The 15076-nt window shown below is 34.6% G+C and overlaps 1 protein-coding gene across 1 annotated transcript; it reads left to right on the forward strand.

The window, feature by feature from the left end:
* Positions 1 to 1704: 1704 nt before the first annotated feature.
* Positions 1705 to 14161, forward strand: LOC142345376 (uncharacterized). Its single transcript, XM_075397410.1, has 3 exons — positions 1705 to 1960; positions 8268 to 8439; positions 13847 to 14161. The coding sequence occupies exons 1-3, from the start codon at positions 1713 to 1715 to the stop codon at positions 14144 to 14146; spliced, it is 720 nt and encodes a 239-aa protein (XP_075253525.1). The 5' UTR covers positions 1705 to 1712; the 3' UTR covers positions 14147 to 14161.
* Positions 14162 to 15076: the final 915 nt, after the last annotated feature.

A 15076-nucleotide genomic window follows, 5' to 3' on the forward strand; every position in this document is an offset into this window, starting at 1 on the left:
TATTGCAGTTTTACGCCTTAAGTTATGGTGTTTCGGCTTTGATACTACTAGATTTTACAATTTTTTTAAAATTTTTAGTTATTTGCCCTTATTTCATGTTTTCTGGTTTTGTTAAATTACCACCTTATTGTCAGTTCATATATCACATTTTTCGCGTTCAAAATAACGCACTATTTATAATGTTTAAATCCTTAAAGATACAGATTGTGGTTCTTTACCGCTTCGACAGTACTTTCTCGAAGAATTTAACTGATTTTTAAATTTTGTCTTTAACTGTCGTTTTTACTTTGTCTTTTTAGTCGTAATTAATTTCCTGTACAATGACCTGGTTTGATTGGCTTGAATTTTGTTTAAATTTTTTTGCAACTGCATAAAAAATTGAATACCGAGAGTGCTTAATTCCCTTATATAGAAGCATTGGTAATTGTAAACCTATGGGATATTTTGGTTGATTCCTAATGGTTTTCATTACTTTGAAATAAATTTTTTTTTTAAATTCAGCGAATATTCTATTTTTAAAGTATGTTCTTATTTGTCTAATTGTAACCAAGCTTTATTTTGAACTAGTTACTAACTATTTTTTTTCTGGTGAATTACAACTTATTTTGTTCATTTTCAGTTTTATCTGACGCTATTTTGACTTTCTTATTAAGTTTTGTTTTTTAAAACGGACATAAATTTTTTGATGTAATTAATGTTTGTTGTTGTTTGATTTTGCCGTTCGTCTTCGATCGCTTTCTTAATATCGGCATATCTCATCAATCTATTGCATCATTTTTTTACTCCACTGATTTATTTGCTTTGGAGGCTATCTTTTCGTTCATACAACAGTTTTTTTTTGATAAACACTTGAATTTTTTGTGTTTTTCCATCTGTTCCTCATTTGGTGGACAATTATGCCAAAATTGTGGATGAGCGAGGTCGGAACCTTATGTGCGATCGCACATTACCGAGCCGCCTTGTTCATCTTCTATTATCTCAAAATAGCATTGCCAAGAAATCCTGATGTTTGATGTGGAAACCGCTCGATTCCTTGATATTTCAACCACATCCGTTTTTCTGTAAATTGTTGATCATTTTCTCACATTTTTTCAACAATATCACATATTTGCGCTCAAAAAGAACTCGGTGTTTTTGATAACCAATGAAACAAATATCTCAGCGTCTGGAATCTATTCAATTTTTAATGATCTTCTTTACAACTTTGTCGATCTAGGTATATAATTTTGCACACGTGAGAAACAGGTGCAACCTTTAGAAGGTTATCTTGAAGCATAACTAATTAGTATAAATATTAGATCTGTACAAATTCTAGAAAGTGAATTGATGAAAGACGAATCAGAAAAATCCGCTGAAACTCTTTTTTCTAAACACAAATTTAGGCATCATTCCCTACCGCGCAAATTTAACAATAAAGCTCTTTGAAGCTCAATACTCCGTTCCATAATTTTTTCAATCCCAAGATTTCTTTTTCCGTTTTCAGTTATTTCATTTAGACCTTTGTTACAAGTAATTTTAGAGTTTAATGAATATAGTTGCAAAACTGTTATGTGGTTACACCTAATTAGCCTGGAAATTTTTACCTCAAAACTTTATAGCCGGCAATGAAAATTTCAAAAAGATTCACATGTTTATTGTTTGTCATATTAGGAACAGTTTTAGTATTTGTTACAATATTTGAGATTGTTGCTATAAAGACAGAATCGTTAGAAATGAAGTCAAATATTGATTTTTTGAAAAAACCAGAAGGTATTTACGGTGAAAATATTCTGGCGTTGCATGCCTTCGGCTTCATAGACCCAGTTGATGAGTTTTATTCCTATGGCTACTGCAACTGCTCAAGGGCAAGTTACCGAAAACCCAATCCAGGAATTAATCCCTATTGTTCGATTTATCATGATCCTATTCCAATGCATATTATTCGCAGTAATATTGGAGGCAAAATACTGATCGAGTTCAGGTAGTTACATTTTGTACGATGGGCTATTTCTAATCAAAACTTACCCATACCGAACATGAGGTTTGAATCAGTGTTGGGCAAGTCTAAATCAGATTGCAATTATTTGCCAATTGAGAGACTTATTCTTGTCACTTTTTTGTCTTCTCAGACTTGGACCAAATCTTATTTAACAATTTACAGCTTCTAGGTTCAGAGACTTGTTTTGGGAACAATGCTTATCAGCTATTTCTTTATCATTTTAGCCTCTTGCATATTTTTTAAAATAGCCAATTTCAGGCAAGAGAGCAAAGCAAAATATAAAAAATAGAACACTGGCATTTGCTAGGAACTGAATTACTGCTCGAATTCGACGAAGACTTTGAAAAAGCTCTAATATTGACTTTGATTAATTTTGGGGCTCCACATTATAAGGGAAAACACAAGGAAGTACAAACCGAAAAGAATAGCTAGCTACCTCTGGTCATAACTGTAATCTGGATAACTGTTTCACGACTTTCTCAAAATAAGGAGTACATAAAGCCAAGTCGGCTTTTTTCGGCAGTCAAATTTGCTGCACATTTTATTGCAGTTTGAATCACGGGAGCAGTTTATGTAACAGAAAAGAAAACATGAAAAGAAAAAAGTAAAAGTTTAGCGGGTTGGGATGATGTTTAGGAGGATATTATATTATTAATTTATATTAATATAATTGTTAAGAAAATTTTCAGTACATTACCTAAGTATAACCAAAATCGATTAATTAAATCAGTTTTAAAACAAATTGAAGACATAAATTTTATATAAAAATTCGGTAATCAAAATCCGAGAAAAATAAATAGAACAACACTGTTTTTAATATCTTGCAAGCTCTTTCTCTTCTTCTCATTAAACATTTGATGCGTTCAAATCACTTCTTTAAAGCTCTGAATATTATTGATCTAACCAAAACAAAGAAAATAGATGACCCAATCCAATCGAAAAGTTAAACAGACGATGGAATTTTTTCCAAAAAAGAGGAAAATTCAAAACATCTTTCTTTGTCGATAAACAAAAACTGTTCCCCTAGATTAGACCCTTTGACTCCATTTGCCAGAAGCCACGTCCGAATGAAGAAGTGGGATACAACACTTGTTCATTCTTGTTCAGAGAAAAATAAAGAAAAAATTTTTCCGGAGGAAAAAAAAGTCCTGAGAAAAAAATCTCTAAGATGATTTTGTGTGACCTAATGCATAAATTATTTTGCGTGCAATTAAAATCTTTTCAATCTAGACTTTTTAATGCAATAGCAAAGATCCATGCCTCATTTTATAATTAAATCTATTATTGTGAAAGCTATTGTTTTTCGTTTCAAATAAGAAATAGAAGGATCTAAGATTTTTAACCTCTGTAATATCTACCTCTGTAATATCTAAATCTAGATATAAATGTTGGGATGATGTTTATGATAGTAGGAAGATGTTATATTATTAATTTATTTTATTATAATTACAAGGAAGTTTTTCAAATCATTACCTAATTATAATCAAAGTCAATTAATTAAATCAGTTTTCAAAAAATTCGAAAAAATAAATTCCTTAAGAAAGTCGGTATTCAGAATCCAAAAAAATAGAACAACACTGTTTTCAATATCTTGCAAGCCCGTTTTCTTCTTCTACATCTAACTTTCTTTGTCTATAAACAAAATTAACAAAAACTGTTCCTTTAGATTAGACCCTTTGATTTCATTTGCCAGAAGTCAGGTCCGAATGAACAAGTGGGATACAACACTTGTTCATTCTTGTTCAGAGAAAAAGAATGGAAAAATTTTTCCGGAGGAAAAAAATTGTCCTGAGAAAAAAATCTCTAAGATGATTTTGTGTGACCTTATGCATAAATTGTTTTGCGTGCAATTAAAGTCTTTTCAACCTAGACTTTTTAATGCAATAGCAAAAATCCATGCCTCATTTTATAATTAAATCTATTAATGGGAAAGCTATAGTTTTTCGTTTCAAATAAGAAATAGAAGGATCTAAGATTTTTAACTTCATCGATCAGCCAAGTTGAATTTTGTGTACCTTGGTGGAGATATACGCTAATCCCAAAACCGATTTCTTATATATCATTTTATTTTGATATATCAGTTTGTTTTGATTAAATTTTATTCTTATATATCAGTTTGTTTTGATTAAATTTTTACAAATTAGGCCATATATGGGCTGATTAAAATGAAAACAGCAGAGGAAATATAATGGGAGAGAATTAGTAAGTTTGTGTTTTTGCAAGTCTAGTATTGTTGATTGTTCTGGATGATTACGGTGAGTTTAGAACTCAAAAATTTACTTTTCGCTTAACGTCCATTTCAAACAACAGAAAAGATAGATGAAATTATAAGAGATGGCAAGTTTACTTTCTCATTGGACAAAAAAGAAGAAACTTTGAAAAGGTAAAAATTCATATTTTAAAGAAAAAGTTGTTCAAAAATAGTTTTAATGCATATTATCCACAGTAATATTGGAGGCAAAATACTGATCGAAATCAATTGATTAAATTTTGTACAATCGGCTATTTCTTATCAGAACTTATTCATGCCAAACATAAGGTTTGAATCAGTACAGGGCATGTCGAAATCAGATTGCAGTTATTTGCTAATGAAGAGACTTATTCCTTCCCAGACATTGACCAAATCTTATTCTACAATTGTCAGCTTCTAAGTTTAGAAACTTCGTGTGAGAACAATGTCTATCAGCTATTTCTTTATCATTTTAGCCTCTTGCATATTCTTGAAAATAGCCAATTTCAGGCAATAGAGCAAAGCAAATTATTAAAAACAGAACACTGGCAATTGCTAAGTACTGAAATACAGCTCGAATTCAACGAGGAATTTTAAAAAACTCTTAAATTGACCTTGATTTTCTTAGGGCTCCAAATTATTAGGGAAAACACAAGGAAGTACAACCCGAAAAGAACAGCTACCTCTGGATATAACAGTAATATCTGCCTCTGTAATATCTAAATTTAGATATAACTGTTGGGATGATGTTTATGATGTTAGGAGGATGTTATATTATTATTTTTTTATTATAATTATAAGGAAGTTTTCAAATCTTCACCTAATTATAATCAAAATCAATTAATTAAATCAGTTTTCAAAAAATTCGAAAAAATAAATTCCTTAAGAAAGTCGGTTTTCAGAATCCAAAAAAAGAGAACAACAATATTTTCAATATCTTGCAAGCTCGTTTTCTTCTTTTCAGTACACATTTGATGCATTCACATCACTTCTTTAAAGCTCTGAAGATTATTGATCTAACCAAAACAAAGAAACTAGATGGGCCAATCCAATCAAAAAAATTAACAGACTATGAAAAAACTGTTCACCTAGATTAGATCCTATGACTTCACTTGCCAGAAACCACATCTGAATGAAGAACTGGGATACAAATCATTTTCAAATAGGCTGCAGAAAAAAATTTCCTGAGAAAAAAATCTCCATGATGTTTTTGTTTGACCTCATGCATAAAATATTTTGCGTGCGACTAAAGTTTCTTCAACCTGGACTTTTCAGTTCAATGGCAAAGATGCGTTTCTCTTTTTGTAATTGAGTTTTTTAATGGGAAAACTATTGTTTTTCGTTTCAAATGAGAATTAGAAGGCTCTGAGATTTTTAACTTAACCTATAAAACTCTTGTGTAGTTTGGTGGATACCTACGCTAATCCCAAAACCGATTTCCCATTTATCATTTTAAGTTTGTTTTGATTAAGTTTCTACAACTTTAGTCATATATGGGTTGATTAAATTGAAAACAACAGAGGACATATTATGGTAAAAAAAAATGAGAAAAGTTGTCTTTTTGCAAGTCTAGTTTTGTTGCTTGTTCTGGATGATTTTGGTGAGCTTAGAAATCAAAAACAAACTTTAGGCCAACCGTTGACCGTTCATTTAAAGCAACAGAAAAGAAGAAGAAATTGGAAGTGATGGCAATTTTACTTTCTCCTTGGTCAGAAAAGGAGAAACTTTGAAAAAGTAGAGTTTCATATTTTTAAAGAAAAAATTGTGCAAAAATATGTTCAATGCGTTGTAACTCATTTTCATTATATCACTACATAATTTCAGGTGTTAAAATAACATAAAGAATGAATGGCTTAAAATTATTTTATCTAAATGGCTCCTGGTTTTTTATTATGTGCAAAAGTATATCAAATTGAGGGTTAAGATTTTTCCAGATGCTATATTTAAAAAGTTATAATCAAAAATTGAATTACAATCTAATGGAAAACATACCACAAGAGAAAGCGAAAGAGTGAATAAAGAGTGCACTTAAAGTCTTCACAGACTTCAAAACCAATGGAATGATTGAAAACTATGAAGACTCGGATGGAGAGTCGGATAAAGGTTCAACAACCAGCATCCATATTTCGGAGTTAAAAAACAAGGTAAAAAGGAAGCAAACGCAGACGACCTGGACCAACCCCAGAACATAAGGACAGAAATGGGATGATCACGAAGGTCAATGTATACAAAGGAGCCATCCAAGTGGTCAATGTGGACAAGAGGAGAGGACTGCCAAATTTCTTTGACTTAATTTTTCTGGTTGAAGTTTTGCAGAAAAATTCCATATTTTTGGAGGCTGCAAACTTGTGAGGGACAATCCGGAGAATTTGGTTGCATAAGGAGAATTGATCCGTACATTTAAAAGTATGCAAAAGTGCTCGCAATTGTTTGTGGATGGAGGGACGAATACGAATCCCCTTGAACTTAAAGGCCTAAGTCATAAATGGAAGTCACAAAGGACATCTTGGAACGTCAAAAATGATCAAAACAACAAACGGCGGTCTTCAAGAAACATCAAATCAATTGCTCACTTCTGTCACGCGTGCACACGCACAGCTAAAGAGGAGGACGGTAACCACCCAAAAGACGGAAAATAAACAAACGTAGTGATCAGCAACAGGAAGAGATATGGCCAGCAACAAAGGAGCAAGGAACAGGGTTGGAGATTGGAGTAAGAGACGGAAAGGGTAGACGTGGGATCCACCTCCACAGAAAACTTCCCGTTGGGTCAATTCGAGCTACATAAAGGATAAACACCAAAAACATCAGGAAAAGCGACATTGCCTGGGCAAAAAAAAGCAGTAGGGACAAAACACGAGTGAGAAGCCGTCTGTTTTGGCACCGCTAAAGTGAACCAGAGAGTCAAACAGACAAGTGACGCCATCGAAAAAGAGAGAGTTGGAAATCAGGACATATCAATCGAATTGAAAGATTTGTCAGCTGCAAAGATTGGCAGAATCAGTTCAATACCGCATGCTGTACGATGTAGTGACCCCAATGCAATGCACCCCATGGACCCAAATAGTGTAAAAAAAACAGTTCCTACAGAGGTCATAACACTGACAAGCGCCAACTCATCGGGGAGAAATCAGACAAAACCGACCCAAGTTGTTCTCCAGCAAATGAAGAACACCTTCCTTGATAGAACGCCAGACGTGGAAGCAATCTTATGCACGAGTATCTTAGGCAATACGAAGTATTCAAAAACGCCGAATAATAAAAATTCGCTGAAAAAGCGCCAAGGAAGAAGTAAGACAACAGAAAAATTCACGCGCCAAATGGATACAAAAATCCAAACGCGCAAGGAAGCAGCACCTCAGCACGCAAAAAAACTTAGGGTCCATTAGGCACACAGTTAAGTTTTAAAAAACTGTTTATTTTAAAAATTGTCTTAACCTGAAGGAAAGGGAATGATTAAAGTATTGAATAGTTTAAGTAAGTGGAAATAAAATTTTTTAAGGGAAAGTGAAGCATAGGATTAATGTTAAGTTAACTTTGCGATGATATGTAGTTCAATGAGTTATTTGTGATTGTCCTTCATTAATTAATCCTGTGCCAGCTAAAGGCGTAGCTCTGCTGTGAGTCCACTTCATCAGTTGTCTCATTTGACCTGAAACAATAAAGATAGAAACTCACAACGAGTCATGATACATTAGACTCTGCTTAGTTAAACGATGAAGAAAAATGGCTAGATATTTGTGAACCCAAATATTCGTTTTCAGCCCTTTCAGTGAAAGCAATTAGCATTTTTTTAAAACTCCAATTTGCGTATATAAAACAACTTGCAGGAAAACACAGATTAAATGACTGCAAACGTTAGATGTCTGAAAACTAACCTATGCTAGTTTCTTTGGTGCACTGGAATACAGTAACTAAATTGCGAAGTCTTCATTTGTTGTCATGAGAAGTTGTCTTTTAACCAAGCTTGAATTCTTTTGTTGTCCAAGAGTTTCTCAGAAACCGGTCTTAATTGCCCTTTTGCATTGCTTTCACTTCATTGTAATGTATAAATTTCAGCGCCATGGTGGTAGAGGGTCCTACTAGCCACAATAACTCAGAGTACATACAGATAGAGTGTCAGTCACCAGTGCAGTTCTTCTTCGAATTCATGAGTGCTCCTATCTCCATTGACGACTATTTCGACCTCGATGACTGGACGTTTTTCCATTTTTGGGACAACAGCTTCCAGGTTTAACGTCATAAATTTTCCTGAAATGACTATTTCCCGGGTCGAGATGTCAGCGGCGTAAGAAATTTTGTAAGAAATGCGCTGAATGTGCTAAAATTATATAAGAAATTAGTTGAATTCGCTGAAATGCGGTTAATTGAGTTCGAATTCAGCGCGAAAATCTTAAAGATTTTTACGCTGAAGTGCGCTGAAGTTTTGCAAGAAATATATTTAAGTTTCAGTGCTTTTTTTAAATTTATTTAGTGGATTTAAACGCTTTTTGACAACGATTTTTGAATTTCGAACCATTTAATTTGCTCTTATATTAACGATTAACTTTTGTTCTAAAAAATGCGCTGAAAGTGCATAATTTCAGCGCATTTCTTCCTAAACTGTTTATCAATAAAATCAAATTAAATGGGAAGAATTTCAGGAATCAATTGCGCAGTGGATTGAGTTAGGGCTACGGCACCGGAGAGCAGGATTCACGTTGCAGTCAGCGCTATTTTTTGAAAATTCAGTGATTTTCAGCGCGTCTCTTGCAAAGTTTCAGCGCATTTTAGCACATTTCAGCGCAATATTATGAAAATTATTTGCGCTGAAATTTATTGAAAAATCAGCGCAAATCAGCGCACTTCATACACAGTTATCAGAAATTTTCTCGACCCGGGTTCTGACATTTCTTACCACTAATTAGCGTTTTTGAGCTGTTCCATACTCTCAGAAGGATCCACAAAAAATACATTCAACTGAATAAAGTTTAGAGAACACAGTTGCCCGAACCCTGGAGCCATAGTAAATCAGAATTATTCAGCATATTTCAATCTAAAACGAATTAAAAAGTTCTTTTACGTTTATATCAAAGAGTTAGTAGTTCGGTTTCATAGTGAGCCCCTCCATGGCAAAAGTGATACTAACTATTGTCTATCAAGCTTATCCTTCGAGGAAGAGGTCCTCGTTCAAAATAAATATAGTATTCCTAGGTTCTTAAAACCATAAAGAACAAAGAATATTGAGTTTAATGTACCCTTGCTCAATAATTATTAAATGTTCCAATTTGCACAAATATGCATGGATCTTTACGTTTCTTGAAATAATGTCTAGAATTGTTCTGCAGACGGTCTCATGCAGTGGCACCCAGGTTGAGAAATTTTTGGAATTATATGTAAGAAATGGGCTGAATTGCGCTGAATTTTCAAAAATTTCAGCGCAGATTCCTTAGCTAATAATGCGCTGAAATGTTTTGAAAAGCGCTGAAATTATATAGTATACGCGCTTGAGCTTCATCGCGATCCTTACGTAATTTCAGCGTTTTTGTGCGATAGTTTCGAAAGAACATCAAAAAACATGAAAGCTATTTCAGTAAAATTTCAGAAAAGTTTCAGGGAACCTGACTGACGAACTCTATTGCAATGTTTAAATAATAGCCGCAAAACTAAACTCGATTCTATTTCTGTCTCGGCACTGTCATTATCTTATTGAGTTATCAATCAGATGTCAGAAGTTAAACTCTCCCACCCATTGAAACCTTAGTCTACATCCACTGACCTCCAACTAAGAAACTCGATTGTACAATGGCCATACATGTTCCTCATGAAATATAACAAATATAGAAAATCGCGTCCGAGAATTGGAATTTAGGTCTATTCACTTGTCAATCAAGCAAAACATTTTCAGCTGATTTAAGTATTTTCTGTATATTTTCGCATAGATAACACTAAAAACACGAGATGATTTTTGCATATTTTCGGGTCCAATTTTAATTTAAAATTCAAGTTATTGAATTATTTGTCCCATGTTACCAACCACGACATTTTAAGCGAATTTCTTGCAAATCATTTTATTATTTATATGAAATCAAATTAAGTCGAAAATGTTACGGAGCAAAAACTTGCATAATAATATGCTGAATTCTACTGAAGCAGAAACGCAGAGACAATTTGTACGAAAGGTGGTGCTAAAATTTATGGAGGAAATGAGCTGAAAACGCGCAAAATTTATGTAAGATCTGTGATAAAGTTGCGCTGGAAATTTTATGTTGTTTCAGTGTATTATCAAAATTTGAGCTTGTTCCTGCCCCTTTAGCAATTTCTTATTTATTTTCAATGCATTCAGTGCAATACTTACAAAAATGTGCTGAAGCGGCACTGAAATCTCGACCCAGGCCAAAAACAATCTAATTTTGTTTACTTTTGTCTGGCTTAGGGTTGAATTACATCACGCTGAATCCGCTGAGTCAGTGCGCAAGCGATTAAACTTTATTTAGTAAACTTTTCAAAAATGGTATCGCCTTTTCTGTGTTAAATGTGATACGAAAAAATTTATGTTTGGCATTTGGCTATCCGAAAATGATCTACGGTCAAACTTTATCGTGCGCAAAATTTAGATGTGAACAGGTTCTATCTTGCTCTATGAACCGGTGTGTTTTTTAACGCACCTCACTGCAATGGCATATTATTTTGTGGTCATAATAAATTTAAACAATGACTTCAGATGACTATTTACATCAATAATCTGCAATTCTTCCCGGGTTGAAGTTTCTTTGATTTCATACAAGGATCATATATGATTTCATACCGTCCATACTTGATTTCTTAGTACGATCCTTGTATGAAACCAAAAAAATCATATATGATCCTTGTATGATTACCGAGAAATCATATTTGATCTTAATATGAGTACCAAGAATCATACATCTATTTTTCGAATATGTTGGGCCATTCATGTTTTTTGTTTTGATTCGATAGGGCATAACCTATATGATAGCCCGGCATCACATTGTGATCCGCCATAAGACCCTAATCTACAATATCAATTGTAAAGTTGGGCACTATATAGCAACAAAGGAAATACATGTACAACCATTAACAATCAAGTTTATTACAGCAGCAGCTTGAAGAGTTTTTGAGTTTGAGTTTGAATTTGGGACATTGGTTCTAAACTGTACACTGTTACTGGGGTACGAAGCCATTATAAACACCGTGGAAGGTTTTTACTGGCTTATCCTGCTTGCGATTAAATGTCGTTGATTACTTCTGGCTACTAGCCGTGTTTGCAGTTGTTATTGAACATTGTTGGGCATAAAGGTAAGTTTTGTCAGGGATAGGGAAGAAAGAAAGAATAAGTAGGTAAAAGAGGAAAAAAAGAGATTGAATTAAACTAGAAAAAGAAGAAAGGCTGAGAATTAATCAGCTTTGTTTGTTTGCTCGAGACAGCTGCAGCGCGTTTGGGGATCGAACTCCCGCTGTGTTTTTCATTTAGTATAATTACGTGTTGCGCCAATATACACACCTCTCTGCTTGAGAATTGTCTTTATTTAGTTATCGTGGCTGATGAGTTTCTCTCGATTTTTGAATTGAACTCGTTATACATAATTGAGATACTTTAGAATCATTGGACCAAAGTTTGCCGGTTTCGAATTGTATCGGATTTTTTTTACAAATGCTGAGCATTCAGGTTTGAGGGGATTAACAAAATGTCTGTACGCACTACTCCCGAGAGTCTTCCTACAGAGGAGAAGTTTCCTCACGGCATGGTTCGTGTGATTCCTCTCGAAAGCTCCGGTGACGGAGCCAAGGATCCCCGGCAGATTGCCCGAGAGAAGCTTCCTCTGTTTGAGGGGCTGTTACCGGATGGACTGTCTCATGCTTATAGAGCTTGGAAGCGACAGAAGCGCATTTTAAAGCCTAGGAAACGGCGGGCAACTTCTGATTCTGATTCAAAAGAATCGAAGAAGCTTCCTGACCCTAGATTAGATCCTGACTTTGACTTGAAGGATCTTCTGAGTCTTAGTCGGTGATCACTGATTTTTAAATCAGTAAATAAGAAGAAACGGCTGTAATGTCAGTAAGCCTAATCAATCAGAAAGTCTAATGTGCTTTTGCAGTTGTTCTTTGGACGTTGCCTTTTCTTTTCTACAAGCCGTAAAATTGCTTCAATTTTGTTCTTTTGTGCGCGCTTGATGTATTCTTTCGCGCAACGTATCTGAATGTTTCTTATAGTAGGTGAGTTCGATTCTTGATGTAATTTTTGCACGCTGTAACATCGAGAAAGTTGGGCACTATAAAGAAGGGTAAGTCCAAATACATAGCAAAACTTTTGACATACTCTGAAGCCAGTTTATAGTTATAATGCTCATTTATAAAAAAAATCAAGAAAAAATTGCATATAACCTCAAATTCGTTTTTTGAATATGTTTAAACCACAAAGTCATTCTTTTAGCGTACACAAAGAATCAAATGTGGATTGCAAATGCGATATAATAATTTAATAAGTCCTCTGACTACATTATACGGGAATTTGTGGCACAAGTCAAAGTTTTATGTGTAATATATGACCTTTATGAATTCTAGGAAAATTTTTCACTTTCAATAGAAAACCAAAATTATACAGTTTTTAGTCTTTGAAACTTTTTGTATGATCCCTGTATGATTTCTAGGGAATCATATATGGTCTTTGTATGACTACCAAGAATTTATGCAAATCATACATGACCTAGTATGATTACTAAGAATCATATATGACCTAGTACAAAATCAAAGAATGTTGTATGATCGTTGATCCGGGTTGCTAATGAAGGACTTGGAAAGCAAATTCCTTTTTGTGTATTTTTACGTGATTTTATTGCCTCAAGAACAAAAACTTATCTTGCATAGGATAAGATAGGAGGGTGTCCCGCTTTTTCACCCCTATTCGTTTAGCCCCCTATCATTTAACCCCGATTTATTCACCCTTGTATCATTTAACACCTCTGTCTTTTAACCCCACTATCATTTCACCCCGATTTTAATCGTTCTATGAAATAAGGATTATTAAGTTAGCATTATAATCATTTGGCCATGCCTCGCGGGCCATGGCGACGCCTTAGTGGCCCGAGGGACTTGATATGAAACTATCACAACCGAACGTGGGATTAATTTATCCACTTAATTATGACAAAACATGCCTTTAATGTCGGCTGCTAATTGACGGCATGAAATGATAGAGGGATGAAATGATAGAGGGGTTAAATGATAGAGGGGTGAATAAATCGGGGTTGAATGATAGGGGGTTTAATGAATAGGTGTGAAATGAAGTAGAACCAAGATAGGAGATAGGACAGGGCTCTTTCGGGTTTTTTAGCGTCTTGTTTTTGCTTTTTTCCGAGCCGATTTTTTCCAAAAAGATAACCGCGCAAGACTTTGCATGGTCTTGCAGAAAAAATTTAATCTTGCAATAATCTTTCTAGATTCTCGCAAACTGTGACCATACACTGTGAGATTCCATTTTTTAAATGTTTGTTCCTGTGACAATAAAAGCTTTGTGTCATAGCATTTCATGATTGATAGCTCTCTTTTATGCGAAAATTATGATCGGTAAAGAAGAATGTACTCAAGAAGGTTTTCAAGTAGCAATAGTGGAATCAACAATTAGAGTTGTGATATTTTAGTACCGGCCTTACAAATTGATATCGGGTGGTCATAAAGTGCTGATCAAACTAAGAGAGGAAATATTCGTGAACAAGGACGGCTCAACCTCCCCAATGGGCCGCTATATCTATTCTGACGTCACGAGCACAGCCACAGACGACAAACTCTATTCCCAAATTAGAATCATGTGGGAAAACGATGTTTACATGCGAGTGTCTTATTCAAAAACCGGAAATTATTGGCACATTGTGACATTGACAGCTACATTTTTATTGTCAGCTGAACGACTTTTGGCTCTTTATAGAAGATTCTGTAAATAAATAGAAACTAGTTCCTTTTCAAACCCGAGCACAAAATTAACTTTGAAACTTTTGAATCTTTTGTTTTAGCAGGATAAGATCTCGCCTTCTACTGTGTTAACCTGATATGAATATGGGGGGGGGGGGCAAATAAATTACCCAGGATGAAGTCCGCGACTCTAGACAGGTATTGGCCAGACCGACTCGGGTCGCGGACAGGGGGGTCCGGTGCGACCACCCCAATCGTCTGGAAAAAATGCGGGTCGCGCCTTCCGTCTGGCCAATGCCAATTTCGGTCTGTTCGGTCTGGCCAATACCCAAATTTCGGTCTGTTCGGTCTGGCCAATACCCTGATTTCGGTCTGTTCGTTCTGGCACGGTCTTTTCATGGGTCGAGCAAGGGTCTGTTCATAAGCCAAATAAAGTCGAGCAGGGTCTTCTCATGGGTCGAGCAACGTTCTGGGAATTATTTTGTTCACATAAACTGCGCACGGTAAACTGAGAATATCAGCTCCGATAGCTTGTTATCATAGGCTGTAAGTATAAATAAAAACACAAAAAATTCACGTTTGCGACAAAAATCGAATTTTTTTTATTCAGGTGAAATTCGTCCTTATTTTTCCTCATGTAAATTTTGTCTTAAAATATTTTATTCAAGGAGCTTCTAAAAAAATTCGAAACAAAATTCATTAAAAATCAATTTTTATCATTCTTTAATTTTTCTTTCATGTTTGGGAGTTTTTATCTTTACTTCACAAAGAAGTTTTTCCTGTGGATGTCGCAGAAGAGGAGAATTTAAAAGTACGAATTGCAAGTGGATTTTAATTTAAAATCAATTTTTATTACTTTGTTACTTTGTAATTATAGCCCACTATCTGGTCTGTCGAGAAGTGGATTTCTTTACACAATATGGTTAAATTTTGCCCTGTTCCACACATATGCACACATTTTT

The sequence above is a fragment of the Convolutriloba macropyga genome, chromosome 9 (genome assembly GCF_964194025.1).
Source record: "Convolutriloba macropyga chromosome 9, txConMacr16.3, whole genome shotgun sequence".
Lineage (NCBI taxonomy): Eukaryota > Metazoa > Xenacoelomorpha > Acoela > Convolutidae > Convolutriloba > Convolutriloba macropyga.